This window comes from Nothoprocta perdicaria, unplaced genomic scaffold, assembly GCF_003342845.1.
Source record: "Nothoprocta perdicaria isolate Ctin4 unplaced genomic scaffold, notPer1 scaffold_112, whole genome shotgun sequence".
NCBI lineage: Eukaryota > Metazoa > Chordata > Aves > Tinamiformes > Tinamidae > Nothoprocta > Nothoprocta perdicaria.
The window spans coordinates 2122793-2143741 of NW_020454228.1; the positions used below are offsets into that span (position 1 = coordinate 2122793).

The window sequence follows — 20949 nt, forward strand, 5'->3', positions numbered from 1 at the left end:
TTAAAAAACACAGCAGATTTCAAGATTCATGGAAAGTTTCATACTTACTGCAAATACGTGCAGTAGACAGTAAAATAGGGTAGCTACTGAGGCTTTTACCTTATGCTCAAAGATACACATAGAAATCCTAAGTAATAAATATATGACAGTTTATTCCACCTCTCTCTTTCTCTTTTCTTTCGCTAATGTGGGTCCACAAAGTTTCTGGAGCGTCCTAGTTTTTGAATGTATAATGTCAGTGTGCTTTCAAAGTCACATGATTTCCCAGCTCCGTATCTTCTCCTTCATCCGCAGTTTCACCATCATGGATCAAAGTACCACAAGGAGCCAGATTGTGTTGTGCCACCTCTCTTTCTGTGCCATGCATAAGCAGTTGACAGAATATTTTTCTCTGCCTATTGCATATTTGATGGATTTGGGGCACATAGTTTGCTTCCTTTCCCTTTGTTCCTGTGACCTTTCCTAGCACTTCCAAACAAGCTAATGTCTTTTAAGCATGTAGAAGGGCAAATCATGCTGTTAGGATGTATTTCATTCTCTCGAGTTATTGATTTGTTTTTAATAGATCTTCATTCTGTTGTGTTTTTTAAGCAAATTCACAATTAAAGAAAAAAGAGAGAGAGAGAGAATATCTAACTTTCTACCTTAAATACCTCTTTTGCATCAGGGATGGATATTTTTGGCAGAGCAGAATATAATAGCAAAACAGTGCCATGTCTCTGTCCTCATGAGCATATCTGCATGCAGATTAGATGAGCTCCGGAGTGCTGCGACTGTATGCCAGATTTGCTGTTTGCTCTTGTTTGCATGACAGTTTTCTCTGATATACTAATATGATATGGAAACAATGGCACATCACGATTCTTTCAACATATTGTATCACTGCTTTATCGTATTAGGCTAATACACTGCGAGAGTTGATAGCACCTCTCCATGTCAGATCGGATCCACTTCCCTTGGCACTGAACCGAGTGGACTCAGAGCTTGATAAACTTATCATTAGAGAATTGGCACGACGGAGACTCAACGTCAGCCTCTTGCAAGCAACCTAATGGCCTCCGTTCGGAAAGTCAATTCTTCTTGAATAACTTTGCTGTTTATAAAAGCGAACAGATGTGTTAAAGCATAGACAACCACATGCCTGGATATGAGGCCTCCAGGAAGGCGTCCAAGGGCATGGCCAGTCTTTTGAAGATTGCACCCTTTCCACACTGGGACTAGGCACAAGGTCAGATCCAGTCTACATGGAGCACATTGGCAGAGAGTGCTGCCCTCGGCATGGGAGAACGGAAGGGGAAGAGGGTCTTGGCAGGGGAAGGGCTTTGATGTCACTCAGTTTTGTTCTGCAGAGCTCGAGGAATTAAAGAGGGATTCAGCCATGGTAACCCTAAAATGCTGTCATTTTTACTGAACTCCAGTGCATCCATTCAGGTCAACCACAGTTACGTCATTTAAGCTTACTTCACGCTAGTGAAGGAGGTTAACTTGCTGTATCATACTAAGTGTACTCGATCAAGTGAAGGTGTGTACAGACTATCCAGAGTCTTCTATTTATTTACTGATTTGTAATAAATTGCCAGAGAGGTACACTGACACTGGTTTGGATGATGATGGAGAAGATACCTCACGCTGAGATTTATTAGACTCTGCACAGATAAACTCTTCAGTTCCTCTTTATCTTCTAGGACTTTAACATGTGAGTGATGCCGCCTGGCCACATAGGCACAAAGTCTTCTCTGCATAACACCCAGACTCCAGAGGGCTGTTTTGGGGCCAGTGTTTGTCTGGATGTCACTCAAAGTAGATTCAGATATTGTATTTATTATTATGTTCTGAGTCCCCTATGGGTTGATGTTTGCCTCTATCTCTGTGGTTAGAATGTGGATTTTCCTTAATATATTTGGCTAAGGGTGTATTGTAATAATGTAATGCTAATTACTTGATATTTCATACTATCTTATGGGGAGATACTTTTAAAAAATGTATTTTGAAATGTTTTCTTTCTGTTTGCTCTATGTAAGGTATTGCATTATGTTAATACCAATAAAATTATATATATATATAGTTATATATATTTCCCTTTTATAAAGAAGTAAATTATGCTTTTTTGCCTCACAGACAAGAAATGTGCAGTGAATAAAATTGCATCATTCTGCCTTACAGCAGGTGATAAAGCTTATAATAGTTTTAATATTCTTTTTTGAAAAATAAAAAGTATAGTATGACAAACTAGTTAAAATTCATCAAAATGCATGTTGTGTTTCTGCTTAATGGGACTGTCACAAATCAGCCTAAATATTTAACAATGTTGTTTTGGCATCTTTAATTTTTTCCAATCAAAACCATACACTGTATTGCTGTTATTGATTACAAAATTGTACTTCCATAAATTTTTGCCTGTTGGCCAAATAGACAAGCCCACTGAGTTTTTATGCCTCTCTTGTCTCTAGGAATTGATTTTTAAATTTAATTTAGTGCTCTTTCTGATGCTTGGCAAAGGCAGAATTTATTTTTTATATAAGGTTGCCGCTGAAGTACCTGCCTCTGCCAAGGCTGATAAATCACTGCTAAGTACATAAAGATTCCACAACCTGAAGGATATATCATTAAAATCCTGTCGGAATGGCCCAAAACCTGAGCCAGACCTTTACATGCTGTCATTAAGTTCCATAATTAGTTAGAAATGAAATGATTTGGAAATGAATTAGAGGAGCAGAAGCAAAGATACACCTCGAAAATGGCCTTTGGCTGCCACTTTGGGTTGTCCCGATGTCTCGGTTGCGCCTTGTAGCCAAAGGCCATGAGGGGTATATCTGTGCCAATATAAGTAGATGGTCTTCAGCTTCATCTGCTTTTTCCCTCCCCACCCTTTCTACCAGATTGTATGGAGTCCATTGCTTTGCAGAGGCATTCAGAAGGGCTGTCGTTAGCAGTCCCTGGCAATCGATTGCATACACATTTGTTAAATATTTTTCTGTATGCCTTAAAATAAAGTATAGAAAATGGCAGTTAATGTTTCTTTAATGAAGACATTTGATTTATTCATGAAGTCAGGATTTTTGAAGGTGTTATTTTGGGCTTAATAAAGGAAATAAGCCAACAAATACTCAGTTTTGCCTTTGCGTACCCATTGTCTCTAAAGGCTGGTGTCACCTACTTTCTTTCGTGTCGTTTGTGTGCGAGCATATTTGGCCTAATAAGGGCAAAAAAAAAAAATCATTCTTCTATGATGACTGTTGTTCCCGTTCTGAGACAAATTTTTAGGCCTATATATATAAAGGCCTATATATATATTCCCAACTTTATTGTGCATTACAACAGCTGATGACATAGGGCTTGCTTAGAGAAGCAGCACAGTGTTACCTTTCTTTCATCATGGCAATAGCTTTAGTTTTCCCAGGTCCTCACAGGGAGGGAGCTCTGTAGGGTACTGCCAGAGCAGTGATGTGATGGGCATTCAGCATCTGACAGGGGGTGCTTAATATTTTGCAGAGCCCTGCCTTAAATAAATAACATGTAAATCAAGGCACAGATGAATTAGTCAGGAATCTAATGAGTGCCGCTATCATAACATCTGTAATTATAAATCCCATAATAAATGTGAATATCTGAATAAATATGACATCCTCTGGGACAACGTTTTCAGAAATACTTCAGGCCCTTTTCATAGATGCCTCAGAGCTGCTTCTCCAACAGACTGCAGTGCCTTTCAGGGGAAACCAAGCCGGCTATTACATGAGCCTAGCTCCAGCCCACACTAATTTATCCCACTTCTTTCATGTTGCAAGGAGAATTTAGGCTCCTAAGTGATGCACTTTTGAAAATTTCTCTGTCAGTGCTATATTTTCATATAAATAAGCAAAGTTGGAAGGTAGCTTGCAGTACAGTTCATCTCCCCAGCGGATGTTGCTCCCTCGGAATACATATTCCTTCCGTTCAGACTTGTTTGACAGGCCTCTAAACCTTGACAGGCATTGCTGTTTTGCAAACATGACTGTCACTTGGTTTTGACTGGTGAGTAATGTCGCTCTGTCCACATCGTTTGTCACTTAACCTTCCACAGCTTCACATGTTGTAACAGCTTAGTACTGGGAAAAAAAAAAAAGTTTTCCTGAAGGAGTAATTGCTTCCATATTTTGCTTGCTGGAGGTATCCATAGGGTTGTTGTTGCCCTGTTTAAAAGTCACAGCATCTCCAGATGTACAGCAGTTTATTCAGCTTGCTTCAGATGCTGGATTATGCCGTAACTATAAGGAGTTTTCTTCTGAACTGAGGGACTTAGGGGAAGCATAGTATCCAAATGCAATTGCTTTGATTATTTCCCTTCTAGAGTGTTAGCTTGTGGTAAAATTAAACAGCACTTATATCAATGTGTGGCACAGAAAAATGTTAACCTATCCTATTTTTTTTGTGTTTACATTCTCCCAAAGAATCACTAAAATCTGTTCAGCAGATGAAGGTTAAAATGATGCCTTCACGAGCAACTGAATGAGTGGAATACCATGTCCAAATACCAAAGGATACAGTTATAATGCTGCTGCCCAGAAGTCCTCCACTGATGAGAGTTTTCTGTTACTATCGGATCCTTTTGAGTTATTCATCCTCTTTCCTATGCCCTCTCTGAAATCACAGCCCCAATATAAACTAGTCAAACAGCAGAACTGGGAGCAAATGAGGAGCTCCTCTTGATGCTCATTGGAGATGTGGGAGAGCTGTTAAGAGCCAGTGCAAGCAGAGCTAGCCAGTTACTCCTTCTGTCTATGTTTCCTCTTCTCACTAACATATTAACCAATTTACTGGCACCTGTACTTCATGGCTGAGTGCATGTTGAAAATGCCTCAATGTTGGCAGAGCAGTGCTGGTCTGTAGGGAGAAAAAGGACCCTGAGTGTGTTTTCGTTTTGATGCTGATGGAGTTTAGTGCCAACCCTTTTTTATGCACATCTCCATTTGCATGGAAACCGGAAGAGAGGTGACTGATACAGGCATGAGACTTCCAGTAAGACCAGCTCAAGTGGCCCGCGAAGACTGGAGGTTGAATATGCTTTTGCCTACTAGTTCCCAGCCTGTAGTCTGCAGGCCAATGGTAACTCGTAAGGTTGTGAAAGCATGTATGGAACTTTATGTTCAGATAAGAGTGACCTGAGAGGAAGAGATTAATGGCTAGGGTCAGATCTTTTAAAAGTGATTTTGGTACCACACCACAATTGATTGAACTTTGCTGTAGTGGGAACGTCTGAAAAAAAACTGCTAAAATCTGTCCTATGAGAGATGAGTTTTCCACTTGTATACACAGTTCACTTCATTTCAAGAAACCAGTTTATGCCTGTGCTTGTGAGAGGAGAGGCAAACTCTTCGCATCAGGTGGAAAACTCCAGCTATCACAGAGCCCTGCTGTGTTCATTCTCTGAGTGAATAACATCTCTAGGGAATATTTTCATTACCCACAAGTATACATAATAGAAGAAAATAGAAACCATGTGCAACTCTCCTGGTCTCCAAGAAATATTTCCTCATTAGAGGAAAGAATGGCGTAAAATGCAGAGTAGTTCTGTGAGCCCCTGGACACTGTTTCTGTACGCATGCGAATTGAGGCATGTTTTCAAACACTGCTCCTCCCTTGACTCAAAGACTTTGGGGAAAACCCTGCACATTCTAATATGCAAGTCTATATTATAAAGGGCCAAAAGGGTTGAGGAATACACAAAACAGAAAAGGGCAAGCAAAGGGAAGGAACAGCGGAGAGAAGGCATGCAAAGATCAGATGCTGCCCAGGAAGCCCACAACTATTCTTAAGCTTGCTTACACTTTTTATCACTCAGGCACAGTTCTCATTAGATAGGCATATGTATATTTGCATGCCCATTCAGGCCTTTATTTTAATGTAATATGGAGTAGGAGAAGACAGGTTTCTATTTCTGCTTTAACAAGAAAATCAGCTCCTTATTATCCATAGCAGATGATTAGCAGTTGCCTTTCATGTAGTGCAGAATTGGATCTTCTTGTACCTCCTGCCGGCTTGCACCATGCCGTGCTTAAACACTGTGTTGCTTGTTCCTTTTCTCAGTAATCAGTGATGTGGCTTGGAGTGCTTTCCTAATATGAGTTGATTTTCCATGTTACCATGGCTTCCTATACACATGTGCAGGGGTTTCTGCAGCACACACAGCTGTGCAGATACAATCTTGTAAAACTTTACCTTTCATTCATTTCAGCATTCCTTTCCTTTTGGTTTGCAGAGTGGGGGAAAAGGAAACATCTAGCTTAATCTGCCTGCAGTGCACCCAAATAGTGCAAAAATGCCTGCAATTCTTTCTTTTCTTCTGCATCACAAGTATTTGGATATGTCTCCCCCTTGTGCAGTTCAAAGTCAGAAGATTAACTGAACAGCAGCAAAGATGCATTTAAGCTTACACTGAGAAACCGAGAAGTGCTGCTTTGGAGGATTTCTTCTCTTCCCTCCCTTCCAGCACAGCCATTCTCCTTTTATGCTTTTGCTTCCTCACCTTAAATACAGAAAGATCCCTTCTGTCTCCCCTCTCTATTTTGCAAAGATTTGCAACCTCAGTCTGGCCACCTGCATGCACGATTCAGACAGCACATAGCTTGAGCAAGGACTTGAGAGCTTGCAGCAAGAAGCCTCCTCTTCACTGGGGAAGGGCAGGTGCCTGTTTGCCATGTTACACAAAAAGTAAAATCACAGGAGGTTCAGGCATCTTTTTAATAGACATGGCACACCCGACATGCTGTAACATAAAAATCTGCGGTAGGATTTTGTCACTTATTATCACCTAATATGCACTAGGCAAGCTTTGCTTTTTCTAATGTGGATGCATCATGGTCAAGAAGGCAAAAAAAGAAGAGCAGGGATTTGCGGATCCACATGAGACATGTGTCAAGACTTGTTTTTATCTAGCTTGAGAGCATTTCCCAGAGGCCAAAAATGCTCTCTCAGCTTTGGTGTGGCAGATACTGACAGCCAGAAATAGTCCCTGGGAGCTTTCAGTTAGATGGCTCCCCAGTGCTAAGGGTAAAGCAGGTATAATCCTAAAATTGGAAGCAAATCTTGTGAGATTTGTAGGGATAAAATAACATATAGCTATTCTTTAATAAGGTAATTAGTTCTGTGTGCTAACAAAAATACCATCTTAATATCCTGAGAAGGCTGTTCTGAGTTGGTTTCTCTGCTAGAGAGAAGTGAGCTTACCAAAAGGAATAAGAATGGGAATTTGGACTTCAGCAGAGCATGGAGGATTTCAGTTCAACTGCTTGTGTGTTATTCACTCTCTGTCAGAGAACCTGCAGCAGCTCAGCTTTCTCTGGATTTTCAGGAAGTGGTCATTTTGTCCAAATGCAGGGCTGATTTTAAGGAGAGCAATGGGTGTGCATGACAAGAGTTGCACAGCAAAGGAAAGGGTATCACTAAGCTGTAAAGTTAGCAAACAGGATAATGGAACAACAGAGAATGCAGAGTGGTCAATGGTGTCCCACAATGTGAGAAGTCTAAGAATAACAGGAAAACCTGCATTGCATTAGGAAGAATGGGTAAAGTAGAAATGGGCATCAGAGGAGATCATCAACCCTTGAAAAATCTGATCTTGTTGACATAGCAGGCAATAAAAACAATAATTCATTGTGTTGTGCTGCTCTTGCACAGACAGTTACTTGTGCTCATGATCCCAGGTACAATCACTGGTTCTTCTGGTATCTCACTGGAGGGAAAACATGCCAGCTTTCAGTGTCATGAGCTTTTACAAGGAAAGAGAGTCACAGCAGCACAGGAACCTTCACTTAAAATTTCCAAGGATTTTCCCAGATATTTAGACATGATTTTTGAGAAAAGTATGCCTAGAGATTCTCTGTCTACAACATGATGTGTTCGTGAGCTGGATTACAAGCGTAGCCTTCCACATATCCCTAATTCTGTGTCATCTTCCTGATGCTAATGATCAGAAAAATAATGATTCACCCTCATACCATGTAAATATCAATGTTGACTGAGGTTGCTTTTCACTCAAATACCATATGTTCTTACTGATTGCTCTAGAGGTACAGGTATACAGGAGGAAAATAATGGAAAGATGTACAGTCCAATGGAGCTAGCAGGTGGTCATGGACCACAGTATGGACCTTGGGCCACTTTCATTTTAACAACAAGTGGGAGTATAATATAAATAATATAAATCCCGCCAAATTTTCCCTAATGGCAACTACCAATAATTTTCTGAACGTGTTTTCACTCACTCAGCTAATATCTCCATCTTTCCTCTCTTAAGAAATCCTTAAAATCTATGCAGGTATTTGTGGCATTTTAAGAAGTGGGTGTAGAGCACAAGACGTTCTCAACTATTCCAAATGGAAGGCAGAATAATGAAAAATTATAACATAGCATTTACTAGTCTGAAACATTGTTCAGCTGCTGAATTTAATTCGGTTAAAAGCAAATGGTTTGGGGTTCACTTAAAGGTACACTGTTTGAATATACTGTTTGTGCATTCTGGGATTTGGAAGATGTGGTGCAGAATGTAGATCCTGCATGCTGCAGAGTTTATGCAGTTTTATTTTGGTTCCAAAGTGACAGAACTGTTCTAGCATGTTCTAGATGAGACTGGGAGAGAGAGAAAAAGCTTTCTTTTTAGGTGCATAGGGAAAGAATTATCTACCAATGTATTCAGAGAAACACGGCAACTGCAGAGATGCGCCCCGTGACTCAGCAGCCAGCCAAGTGAGAGTGAGTAACTTGCTGTATAGACTGCTGCAAGGTCAGCCCACAAATCCCATCAGGTCTTTTCTCTATTTAAATGAGGCATTACCTGAAGCCTTATTCTTTCTTAAGAAGGCAGCCCTGCGGGCATAGCATATCACTTGCATCAAGTACACCAATAGAATTAATAATAATAATAAAACATTTTTAAGCTCAGATGTTTATCTAATCAAGTATCTCTGATCCTTTATGGCACGAAGGGTTTCACCAACACCTACAAAAAAGTCAGTCAAATCCCTCAGCAGAAGGGTGAAGGAGGAAAAATTTGTGTATAATCTCACTCCCACCTACTGAGAACTTACTCCAGTCATTGAGGGCAGCACGTCACATCCAGTGGAAAATGTTAAGGGTGTAGGATGTGTTAGCAGGACTCCCCCTGCCTTCCCCGGAACCATGGTAGCCACTTGTCCTGCTTGAGGTATTCTAGCGTCAACAGCAAGATATTTAAGGAAAGGGCATGCTGTTTTTCCTCACTCCTCTTGCCTTCCTTATCAAATCCAATATCTCCTCCAAATGCTTTTTGTTTGTACAGTAGTCAATGATGGCAAAGCCTGGGGAGGCAGAGGTGGACATGGGCTTCAAAGATCTGTCAGCGCCATGTTACAGGAGGCCCCTAGACTTCTCCCTGACCTGCCTGGTAATGTCCCAGCTAGCTATCCATCTTTCCATGCAGCCTCAACTATTCCTGTGCCATTTCTGTTCAGGCTTGATCACGGGGGTTAAATCTGAAGTGATTTGAGGGCTGCTTTTGTCCTTTACTGCAGTCAGGACCTTTCAGGTTTCAGGAGCCAGGATGGTTTCAACAGCAAGTCTGAAAGCAGTGGCTAACACAGGATCTGGATCTCCCTGGCAAAATAAATTAAAATGGCTCGAAGTCAAGGCATTGTCCCTCTTTTTGAGTAGAGTTTTCATGTACTTACTAATCTCCTGAGGATACCATGTGGCTATGCTGCTGGGGGAAAGGGAGCAGAGGAAAGATCTCTTTTTTTTTTTTTTTCCTCTTGCATAACACAGGATAAGAGGAAGAGAGAAACAGATGTAAAATAATCCCTGTTCAGATCTTGGAGGATTTTTTCCCTTTGCCTTTTCACAAATCACTCCCATTCCCCAGCTCTCAGATTTGTCGACTTAGATGTTCAATGATAAGAACGGATACAGTTACCCAAACATGCTATCTCATTGCTGCATGGGATTTTTAAGAAAGCATAAAAATCAAGACTTCTGGGGCTTTTAACCAATCGTTAGATATGCAGCTACTCCATATTTTCCCATTTAACACATTAGATGTTTTGTATCTCATTTTTATTTTTCTTTAAGTTTTGCCCACACAGACAGTGATGACTACAGCTTTCGAGGCCTTATTAACACATGATGGGAGGACTTAGTGAGCAATAGTGTAGGGCTGAAGGAACCCAACAGGTCTGTTCAGACCTACAACACCTCCAACCATAAAAAAACTCTTGTTCTTCTTCATTTCTGTATTACTTTAAAAAAAAATAGTTCTTTAAAAACTACATATGATTTAAAAAGAGTGTTTTAAATAGAACACCAGAAGTGATGGTGTTATTGGCTATTGAACAACACAGTAGCCCCCACAAACTGAAAGTTTACTTCTTTACAAAGAAGTAAACTGGCTGGAGATAGACAAGATTAATTGCTGACTGCAAAATTCTTTGATTATGTAAAGACCTATACAAATGTAAATACTTGTAATGGGAGATGGAGATTCTGGTCTCTTATTTGGAGCTGAGATGAGTAGTTGTTGTGCTGTGTGGTGCTGATTTGACCAAGAAGATATCTCAGGTATTTCATGGCAAGCTTGTCTTCTCAGCATAGCACTTTTGAACACTGGCTGTCCTGCCACGCTACCCTACCAGTAGTATGGATAGAAAAACATATGGATGTAGCGGTATGGATTGAAAAGCACGCAGGTAGGCTAAAGCTTTGCTATGTGGGTGCTTCACCATGTGCTGAACTTTCAGTCAGTGAGTACAGATATTTCTTGCCGTGGGCTCACCCCTGGGATAACTGGTTACCATGCATCGATCACAGCTTCACCAAACACTTGGCAGGTTTCTACTGACATCAAAAGTTTCTTATGGGGAAAAGGATGTGTGAGAAGCTGACATTCTGATAATTTCTAACCAAGGTTTGGCTGAGTTCCTTTCTGAAGGAGCAAAATCTTCCATTTTTTGTTCCTTTAAAATGTCCCCCATGTTAGTCAGAATGAAAAATCTGTAATGCAAGTAGCTGTGGTTTGTTTGCTATGCAGCTGGCTAGTCACTCATGGATGCTTTCTTGTGTCTGGTGTGTACATATTAGTACAGTAAAAAAAATACCATGAGCGACATCATTATTAACTGTTGAAGAATACCCAGGAATATCAGAAAATAAGAGAAATTCCAGTTAAAGAGGTGGGCTTTAAACTAGCAGGAAGGAAAACTACATGTCACTCCAGGACCATCGGTTGGAAACATATTCTTGAATGTCAGTACATATCAATACCCCATGAGAAAAATTAGATCCCTTTTCAACTTCTTCAATAGGATGCTTCTAATCTTTCCTTTTCTTGTAATAACTAAGCTGCCAATATATCTAATTACAGTTAAAGATGTGATTTCTGATAGTATGTGACCAAAAGGTTACTTCATTTTTCACTGTTTTTTTCTTTCTTCTGTCTGAACCAGTCAAGATTTTATAGTTCTTGGAAATTTTTCTCCCTTTCTTTGGAAGGCAATACTTAAGGTACTTAATAGCTAGACTTTCAGCGCTTTTTTTTTTTTTTTTCCTGGAAGTGTGAAATGCTCACCTGCTGGTTTAGTTAAACCTGTTACACCTTTTGAAAAGATTTTTGATAGATTTTTGTATAACCAGCTTAATGATATTCTGTTCTTTTCTCTGCCTTTTTCCTCTTCTTTTTTTTCCCCCCTTTTTTTCTCATTACAGCTGAAACTATAAAAGAAAAAACAGCAGACTCCTTGCAAGACCTGTACAGAGCCTTGGAGCAGGCCAGCCTGTCTCCGCTAGGAGAAAGACGGATTTCCACTAAGCTGGAGTATAAGAAATCTTTTATAAAGAGATGTAGTGATCCAGTAGTCAATGAAAAACTGCACCAGCTGCGAATTCTGAAAAGCACTTTAAAGGTGAGATAAAAGAGAGAGAAGAAATCCTGCCCCAGGCTTGGCTCTTACTGTATTGTAGTCAGAGATTAATTGTACTCAGCAGGATCCCAGGCTGGGCCTGGTGTGAGAAACAAACAACAAAGATATGGGTAAACGCTGTTCTCCAAGCCCAGAAAATACTTGGGAGAGCAGGGGAAGTGAGGGGATCAGGTTTTATTTGTGAGGAAATAAAATCTCAGAAAGCTACTCCTCCTCTCGCTAGTTTAACATAAAATGACACCAAATTATCAGAGACCTTAATCCCTTTTTCTTGTTCCTGAACATTTTCATTTACCAAAATGCATGTAGTCTGTAATTGCCAGAGTTGAAGCTTAAGCAAAGGCAGTCTTTTGGAAGGGAGCAGTCCTTTTGAAACCGTCCGATTGTTTTCTGATTGCCAAGCTTCTCTGGGAATGAACTGTGTCCTCACATTTGGCATAAACTGATCAGATCATTGTATTTATTCAGTGAGATTGATTAAATAAACAGATAGTGGTAATGGTGGAGCTGAAGATTTTTATCATTGTTGTCAATGTACCACAGCTCATTTAACCTCCTGGTCTGCTTCTTTGTTCGTTACAACGGTATTAAATCTGTACTGTTAGAGATTTCAGCAAACAATATGCAGAGTTTCCCCAGGGACCCTTTTAACTATATTAAATTACCACATTTTAAGTCACCAGATAATTGTACAGCAGATTTTGTAACAGCTTTCATCAAAGGGGGCTTTATCAACATTAATTAATTTAGTTTTCCATCACCTAAGGTAGCATTTAAACAATATTATTTTCAAGCTGTGGGGCTCCTGTCCTGAAAAAAAAATGTTACACGTGCTTAAATTTTTACATGTATTATCTCACTGAAGGCTATATATGCTTATAGTATGCAGGTGGGTGTCTCTACAGGTTTGGTGGCTGGCAGAAAAAAATCAAGACATAGAGTAGCTGAGCGAGTTTTCATCAAGTCTCCTATAAGAACTTGCAGCATGGGAAACTGATACAAATCCACAGTAATCCACAGCAGGATACAAATCCACTGATACAAATCCACAGCAGGAATTTCATGAAGTACCTGTGCTTCTGCGCCATGCCTGGGTCACTCACTCCAACATTGTGTGAAAGATATTGGTCTGTTACAGGCAAGATCCTGCCATGAAATTGCCAGGAATGATTCAATCACTTAGCAGTTTATTGCGATACTTAGTTGTCTTTCTTGTTAGGGTTTATTGATACTTGACTAAATTAAGCCAATGGTTCTCTATAAACAACATTGATTTCCTCCCCGGAATATCAACAATTCACTCCTATCAAACAGAGGGTTGTTTTAGTGCTTTTGAGTCTTCTTTCTTTTAGATCAAGCAAACAGAGATCATTCGTTCTCTCACCACAAGAGACGTTTTCTAAACCCTTCATCATTTTTGTCCAGATTTTGATCAATTTAAATCATTCTTAAATGTCACAAAAATTGGATATGCATTATCAGCGAATACCAAAGGATATGGCATCAGTCTGCAATGGAATGTGCCTGGTTTGCAATTGCTTCATAGTTAAGTCATGCAGAGTTTGTTGCTTATTGTAGCTCAAAGCTCCCTATCTGCCATACCAAGATCTACCATATCTATCAGCAGGTGCTTACAGTTAGAGACCAGTTATTTTTGCCTTTTAACAGTGCCTTTGCTTTATCCTTCCACGTGTAGTTATTTGCACATGCCTATTGGATTTGATGTTCTGATGTCTTATTTATCAAAACTAGCAGCAATCTGACCAGCCCTCCAAATTGCTTCTAGCTGGTACCATCCATAAAGTCTCAGTTCCATCATCTAAGTCCTTAATGAAAAGATCTCTGTTTTCTGTCCTGAGGTATACTCACAAAACCATCTTTCCTGCCAGCTAGAATGATCTACTTGACTTACAGTGAGGTAAGTGAGATAAGATAGCAGGCATGGTCTCTGAGAAGCAGGTTGTTGTAGTTTAAGGAAAGATTAAGGTTTCCCACAGTTTCACCTCCACTGGTCGTTCTCTGCTTGCACCTTAGTTTCTGAAAATGAGCATTCCAGCATGTAGCATTAATTAGCTACTCTTTAATATGACATTCAATATTCTGCTTTCTGTTGACTCATCTGACCCTTGAGGACCTTTCCCACACTGTCATCTGGCGCAGCATAATGTTTCCCTTTAACATGCTCCTAGAAAGATTTAACATACTCATCATATGGATGTGGGATATATGCCTTGGGAGTGAGAGCTGTGAAGCCTCTCTAGCAGAGGATAGAGGATATAGAGGCTGAGGCCCAAATTGTTTCTCTGCATATGAATAATGCTGGAAACTTGAGTTTTAAATGTGCTTCCAAAGTTTACATCTTTTTCATCTATTTTCCAATGAGTACAACAGTCCTGCGTGCCTATATGTGTATCTGAGGCTTAATCTTGAGAAACTAATCACTAGCCACTGAGTTTGAGACATCTATGCTGCCTGTCCCTGCGATGGGCAAGAAGGTATCAGTCACTTTTTTGGATTTTACCTGTTTCAGCTTTCATTTTTCACCATAGTGGCAGGAAGCGGTGGCAGCCAGGCAGCCCCTTGTGCCCATAGGATCTTTAAAGAGGGGTTAGCAAGTCAAGAGGTCCTTGCGCAGCCCTTTGCGATGCCGCTCTCAGATGTCCCCGTGAGAAGCCCGGTAAAAACAGCTCAGCTCTGTCGGCGGGCGCGAGGCCATCCATCTGCCGGCATCCCACGCACAGGCGCAGCGCTGCGTGTGAGGATCGCAGAGAGCAAGCAGATGGCACTGCACGGCGGGAGGCACATCTTGGGACACGGAAGCCGCTCGCACCAAACAGCACCGGCTTTGCTAAGCAAGGGGGATGCGAGGGGAGAGGAGAGCTTTTGGGGTTGCTAGATGATAGCGATGCCTGGAAGGGAGGGAGGGAGGGAGGGCGGCACAGCCCTGCCTGGAGCTCCCCTTGGCTGCTGCTCTCCTCCCGGCCGCCCACACAGCTTTGTCGGTGACTCATCTCCTCCTGTTTCTCTGTTGTCTCCCACAGGCCAGGCAGGGAGAGGTAGCCGCTATTGATAAAGTTCTGGATCATCCTGATTTGACCTCCAGAGACTTTCAGGAATGGAAGCGAATGTACCTGGACCTCTTTGCGCACACCCGTCCGAGCAGCACCCCAAGGGACTCTGTTAACGGCTCTTCGGAGGTTGATGTCCTTATAGCCACCTTAGCACACACCCACTCCTACATTGAAACGCATGTATAGAGGGACTCATTTTCTCCCTTTTACCACACTCCAGCCCTTTACTTACGTGTATAGAGTAGTTTTTATAGCATTATGTGAGAGCTCTAGTAAGTTATATTTTAATGTTACACAGCTGTGTGAAGAAAACCTTCGTTGGTTAACAATACCGTATCTTTAAGGAGGATTTGTATATTTTATATGCTACCAATACTTGGCTCGCGTTTATCTTCTGTGAAATAAATGAACATGGTCTTTAACTATTGAAGAGAAGTGTTGAAAAGCATTTTTGGAAGACTGCATCCTTCTCACAGAAAGTTCTACGGACAAATGTTTTGTTACTGAAGGTCACTTTTACAATGAAATTTTTTATTACATAACTCCACTGTTGCATTGCATTGCATTTTTGGAGTGCAGGTACTATTTTGTTGGCGTGAAAAAACCTTTTTTTTTATACTTAATAAAAAACTCTAGGAGTTTTCTTAAATGACAGGGAAAAAATGTAATGCAGTAGCTGTTTCAGGTTTGTCAAACAGATAAAAGGATAAAAATCAGCAAACAAAAATGACTAATGTGAATTTAAGTGTTAAGAGATTAGGTCTTATTTCCTTGCGATTTTTTAAAAGCCTGTTGCTCAGGTTTACCATCAGTACAAAGGGATGCTGGTTTCTATTCTAATTAAAACCAAATTATTTGTTATATGTCTCTTAGCTATATTTCGTTGATTTAAAAAAAAAAGTCATGTTCCTGTCATCCATGCTTCTATTGAAGGTATTGGTATAATATGCAGATTTTGGAACAGAGAAAATTTTTATTTTGAACATCCTTGTCAAAGGTATTTCTCCTGCTCAGAAAAAAACAGCAGTGGAAAAGGTTCCCTATAAAATGCTCTGCATCTGAGAGGCTTTGAAAATTCCCACAATAGAAGAGGAATGAATAGGATTTTTCAAATAGTCTTTTATTTGTTTTGTGAGCTGTGAAATTTGAGCATATTGTATGCAGGGAAAAAATGTGAAGGGAACAGAGCTGAGCACAGAACATGAAAAATAGCTGAGACCTTAAAAAGCCTGGTTTGCTTTTGAGAGGGTTTCAGTCTCCAGATTCTGCTGAGTTCACAAGCCAATTAAAATGTTTTAGACTTCCATGAGATTTGAGATGTGCAGGAGACAACCTGGTAAATCTGAGTAGGAACATCTCCTTAGAGTCAGGCACATGCTAGGAAAGTGGGATGTAAATCTTAAATCATGTATTTACTCTTTCTGGGCTTGTTTATGAAGTGAGCAGAGCTTGACAAAATATTTGTGCTGCTTCTCAGTGTTTTGCTGCATAAGTTAGGACTCATGATATGATTTATTAATGCTCATGTGAAAGAGAAAAGCCTCCTTTGTACTTCTTATAGTAAGTTGTACTCCTAACCAACTTGCCTATTTAGCTCAGTGAATGTTCTTTAAACTTCATGAGCTCTGATATTTTCTGGCAGTTATCTCCATAATGAATGGAAGAACAGACAGATGATTCCCTCCCTTCCTTCCTTCCTTCTTTCCTTCCTTCCTTCCTTCCTTCCTTCCTTCCTTCCTTTATTTTTATTTTCCTTCCTTTATTTTTATTTTCCTTCCTTCCTTCCTGGTTATATTGTGGCATTCAGATTGCAAATGTTTTGCAGATTTTGCACAATTGTACAGAAGAGTGGCCTTTCTGTAGCCCATTTTAAGTAATCCTATATTCAAGTCTACATGAATGACAAATCGTGTATTAACATTTGTATAGAATTCTTGATCCAGTGTAATATTTGTACCATTTAGAAGACTACTGTTTGTATAAACTGAACATTTATTTACTGCATGGGTACTGACTTGTATATTAAATTTGTGAAGTTTTTGTAAATTTCTCTTAAGAAATGCTTGACTTGAGATGGGTTGTGACATTGTTCCAAGCATTTAGGTTCTCTTGCTATTGTCTACTGGACCAAAAGTAAATATATTCATATAAAAACTCTTTATATCTGATGGATGTATATGCACACTGTGTAGTGGATTCCTTGTCAAAACCAAGGCAGATCAGAAGACTTAGATCTGTTGCTATGCAACAGCTATTCTGTCTGCACTTTACATTAGTAAAGTCAGCTCAATTGCTTTAAAAGTGAAAATTAAACATTACAGTTTTTTTAAGCTAGCCTAGTGACAAAGAACATGTGTCCTATCCATTGTGCTGCCTTAAGACTATTAAATGTTCTTCTATATATATTTTTATTGTATTAAGCATCAGTTTAGAAAGGGAACATTGTAAAACGAAGTACAATAAATTTAGCCTTTAAACCAAAGTTTATTATTGGAGATTCAATATACTCCGTACAAGCGTGATTCTCTGGCATCTGGCCGCATTAACTGCGTTTCACAGATCAGCATGCCCGATTGATAGTACGCACACAGTCTGTGCCTTCAGACTCTGCTAGCATGGCTAAATAGAAGTAAGACTATTGCTCTTTTGGGTGCAGGCAGGCACCGAACACAGACCTCTGAAAACTTTCCTCCCCTTCGTCCTCTGCAATGAAATTAAACCTTGTTTGACTGCCTGGTTCTCTCATGTGCTAGTTCAGCGACTGCGAACAGTTTTACCATTCTGACCAGGTGGAACAAAGTGCCAAGTAGCCAAGTAAGTATCAGAGCATTAGCTAATGCAACTCCTGTAAGGTTCATAGAGCCTTAAAATAAGTATATCTGTTCAGTCCTGGGCATCTGAACTAACACAAGGTTTGTATACGAAAAGAAATGGACCATGGCAATACCGTGTGTGTTTAAAATAACACAAAATAGGCATCTGAAGAGCAAACTGCAACAAAGGCTGCTCAGAGAGAAGTGGCTTTCTTGCTTCACTTCTTCTGTGGAGCAATCACTGTCTTAACATATGGTCATAGCTGAGGCTACATTTCGAAAAAGCCATGCTTTCTGTCCAGTAATTTCATGCTGGTTAGCTAAGGCATTCTTGCCTGGTATGTAGCATATCAAATAATACCTTTTTCTTGGCACTACTTATTATTATTTCTCTTAGACATCAATTTTCTACTCTTTATACAGCTCACTTTCATTTTGCTTAGCCATAGCATAAAATTCAATAGCACTTACCAGCTGAGAAAATTACCTCTGATTAGGAAAACAGAAAAGCTGGATTATATTTTTTAACCTTTGAAAAATCTGATTTTCAATAACTATTAATTGCCATCAAGGTATTATTCTTCAAAAAAAAAAAAAAATGTCAAGCATTGTGATTCTAGCTCATCTCCAAACGTGCTACTTGTTACATCCATCCTTCTTAACATCAATTTCCCACTGTATAAATCACAGCACCTTTTCCTATGCTAGAGCCAAATTTACTTGACAATTTTCACCGAGGGTACTGCTTGACAAGGCAAAAACTTGAGTCTGTCACGTTTAGCACCACTGCAATTTCCTTTTTCTTCTCCAGGACAGCCCTACTTGCTCACCTCCTGGTGTAATCATTCCACAAAGTGTTAGCTCAGCAGCTTGGGGGCTTCTTTTGTTGTGTGTCACTGTCCTGTTCATCGGCCTCTTCAGAGAGCTGCAGCACTGCACACTGCAGTCCCCACCAAGGCACAGGAGCTTTGCAGATCTCTTCCCAGCCATCGTTGTCAATGTCGTATCCAACCACATCTTGAGTGGGCACTTCCCGTGAGTCTTGCCATTTCTTCCCTCCAATAAGAAGTGCAGTTTCTTCTACAACTACCAGGCCATAGCAAAATCGGTCATAGGTCAACGGCCTTAAACGAGTCCATTGGTTTTGATCAGGGTCATACCTTTCTATTTCAGAGAATGGTTCATATAATCCTAAAAATGTGAATATGGCTTCTCTGATTGTTGCCATCTGGTGCCCAAACCGAGCAATGCTCATAGGGGCTTGTTTCACCCACTGCTCTTCCAGTGAGCTCAGTGAATATACGTCCTTACTTGTGCTGGCTTGACCTGTGCATTTACCGCCTGAGATGTATATGGTATTCTTGCAAATGGCACCAGCGTGGCCATGTATCTTGCATGGCAACTCTGTGGCCTTCCTCCATCTGTCCCTGCTGATGTCATAGACTTCCACAGAGGAATGCAGCAACCCATTCTCCCCTCTCCCACCGATGGCACAGATGCTGTTGCCTAAGACACAAGAGGAAAATTGGCATCTCTTCTCCAGCATGCCAGTGACTTGTGTCCATCTGTTAAACCTCGGGTCATAGCGATGGACCTTGTTTGTGACTGAGAAGACTTTGTCAGTTTTTGCGTCTTCCAAAGCACCATCTTCTATTTCCCCTCCCAGGACATAGAGGAAGTTCCCCACCACACAAACACTGTGATTCTGCACCCTGTCCTGCACATGGGTGAGAGCTCGCCATCTGTGATTGTAAACATCGAAGGCCACCACGTCGGTGACAAGACCCTCATTTGCTCTCCCTCCCCCCAACAGAATGATCCGAGTCTTCTGGTTTCTCAGAGTGGTGGACTTATCCTGCAGGACAGGCTGCTTGTAAACAGATGTATGGTAATTTATTGCTTTAATGATCAAGCACTTAATACCTGCAGTGAGAGGCATCTCTGACTGTGTATAGATTTTTCTCAGATCTTCCACTGGGATGAGACCATATCTTATGTGCTCTAGAAGGCTACTTCTATGATCCAGCCTGGATGAGTCCTGCTTTAGCCACATCAGCACAAAATTCAACAAGCAGGTTTCTTTCACCCTAGGCAGGTCTGGTGATTTAACCACTGCTAGCAAAGACCTGAAGTTCAACTGAAGCAGTCCTGTGAAATCCAAGTCCAGCAACTTCCAAAAATTACTGATAATATATTTTTCTGTTGCGGCCAAGACATCTGGAAGATAGAACTTTCTTGCAACATTGGCAGAAAAACAGCAGTTTTCCAAGGTAAGATTGTTAACCAAGTACTGATTACACAAGCCAATAGCATCAGTCACTTGCAAGTAACTTGCAGCTTCCAAGGTATCCTCCAGGCTTTCGAAAGAAAGGGGCAACAAGGAAGTGTAAATGAAATCCAGGACATGCTGGAGACCAGTGGGCGAGACAACTTGCAGATGAATTACACTGGCTTTAGATTCTTGGGTGTAACTTTTGAACATGGCTCGAAAATAGTCACTGGAGCATGCCAACAAAGACTTGTGTGCAGGAAATTCATTTTCCTTCACTTTCAGTAGAATATCACAGAGAAAACCTTCTGATCTCAGAGTCTGGTACTGGGAGAGCACAGCATTGCAATGTGCTTTGCAGTAGGACAGGAAGTAACTCATTGTAGATATGGCAATGCTTTCCACTTGAGTTATTAAAGTTAAAATGCAACTAGACACCGAAGCAGCTGCCCTACTCAACGACCATTGTACGAATGCCCACCAGACCTCCAGCTGTTAAAGAAAAGCCCAAGCAAAAAAAATAAAATAATAATAAATAAAAAATAAAATAAAAAACAGTGTCTTGCCTGGCATAGGGAGTTAGTTAGTAGATTTGTAGTGAATTCAATGCATTCTTTCATGGAAAAAAAGCAGCTGAATGCCGTAACAGCTGTAGGATGCTTACTTTTCTCGACTCCGTTGCTTTTGCAAGGATGAATGGTCCACGGTTGTGCTGAGCACTTGCTTGGCTGGCCATCAGGTGACAGATGAGGGAGCTAGATGACAATCTCAACAAATGGCACTTTGTGTCTGCTCAGCCGCCGCCCTCGACCCTTCTTTCTCCTCAGGCAGATCAAATAGATCTTCTCCAGCTGACAGTACATGGCTCCCAG

At 40.6% G+C, this 20949-nt stretch overlaps 2 protein-coding genes across 4 annotated transcripts in view; one reads left to right on the forward strand and one right to left on the reverse strand.

Moving 5' to 3' along the window:
• The window catches only part of CNKSR2 (connector enhancer of kinase suppressor of Ras 2), a 205929-nt gene extending 189294 nt beyond the window's left edge, over positions 1 to 16635 (forward strand). For 2 of the 3 annotated variants that reach the window (XM_026051981.1, XM_026051984.1), the window contains 2 exons: positions 11710 to 11906; positions 14966 to 16635. In XM_026051981.1, the coding sequence (XP_025907766.1) occupies positions 11710 to 11906; positions 14966 to 15181 (413 nt within the window). In that variant the 3' untranslated portion in view covers positions 15182 to 16635. Of the gene's footprint in view, positions 1 to 899; positions 2744 to 11709; positions 11907 to 14965 lie in introns of those variants that run through there. The other variant, XM_026051998.1, reaches the window with a different exon arrangement.
• A 1881-nt stretch (positions 16636 to 18516) lies between these two features.
• Positions 18517 to 20781, reverse strand: KLHL34 (kelch like family member 34). Its single transcript, XM_026052278.1, has 2 exons — positions 20742 to 20781; positions 18517 to 20569 (listed from the first exon to the last, which is right to left on the reverse strand). The coding sequence occupies exon 2, from the start codon at positions 20456 to 20458 to the stop codon at positions 18671 to 18673; it is 1788 nt and encodes a 595-aa protein (XP_025908063.1). The 5' UTR covers positions 20459 to 20569; positions 20742 to 20781; the 3' UTR covers positions 18517 to 18670.
• Positions 20782 to 20949: the final 168 nt, after the last annotated feature.

Coding starts and splice junctions, on each gene's coding strand:
- KLHL34 (XM_026052278.1), bottom strand. CDS start 20,458: ATGAGTTACTTCCTGTCCTACTGCAAAGCACATTGCAATGCTGTGCTC.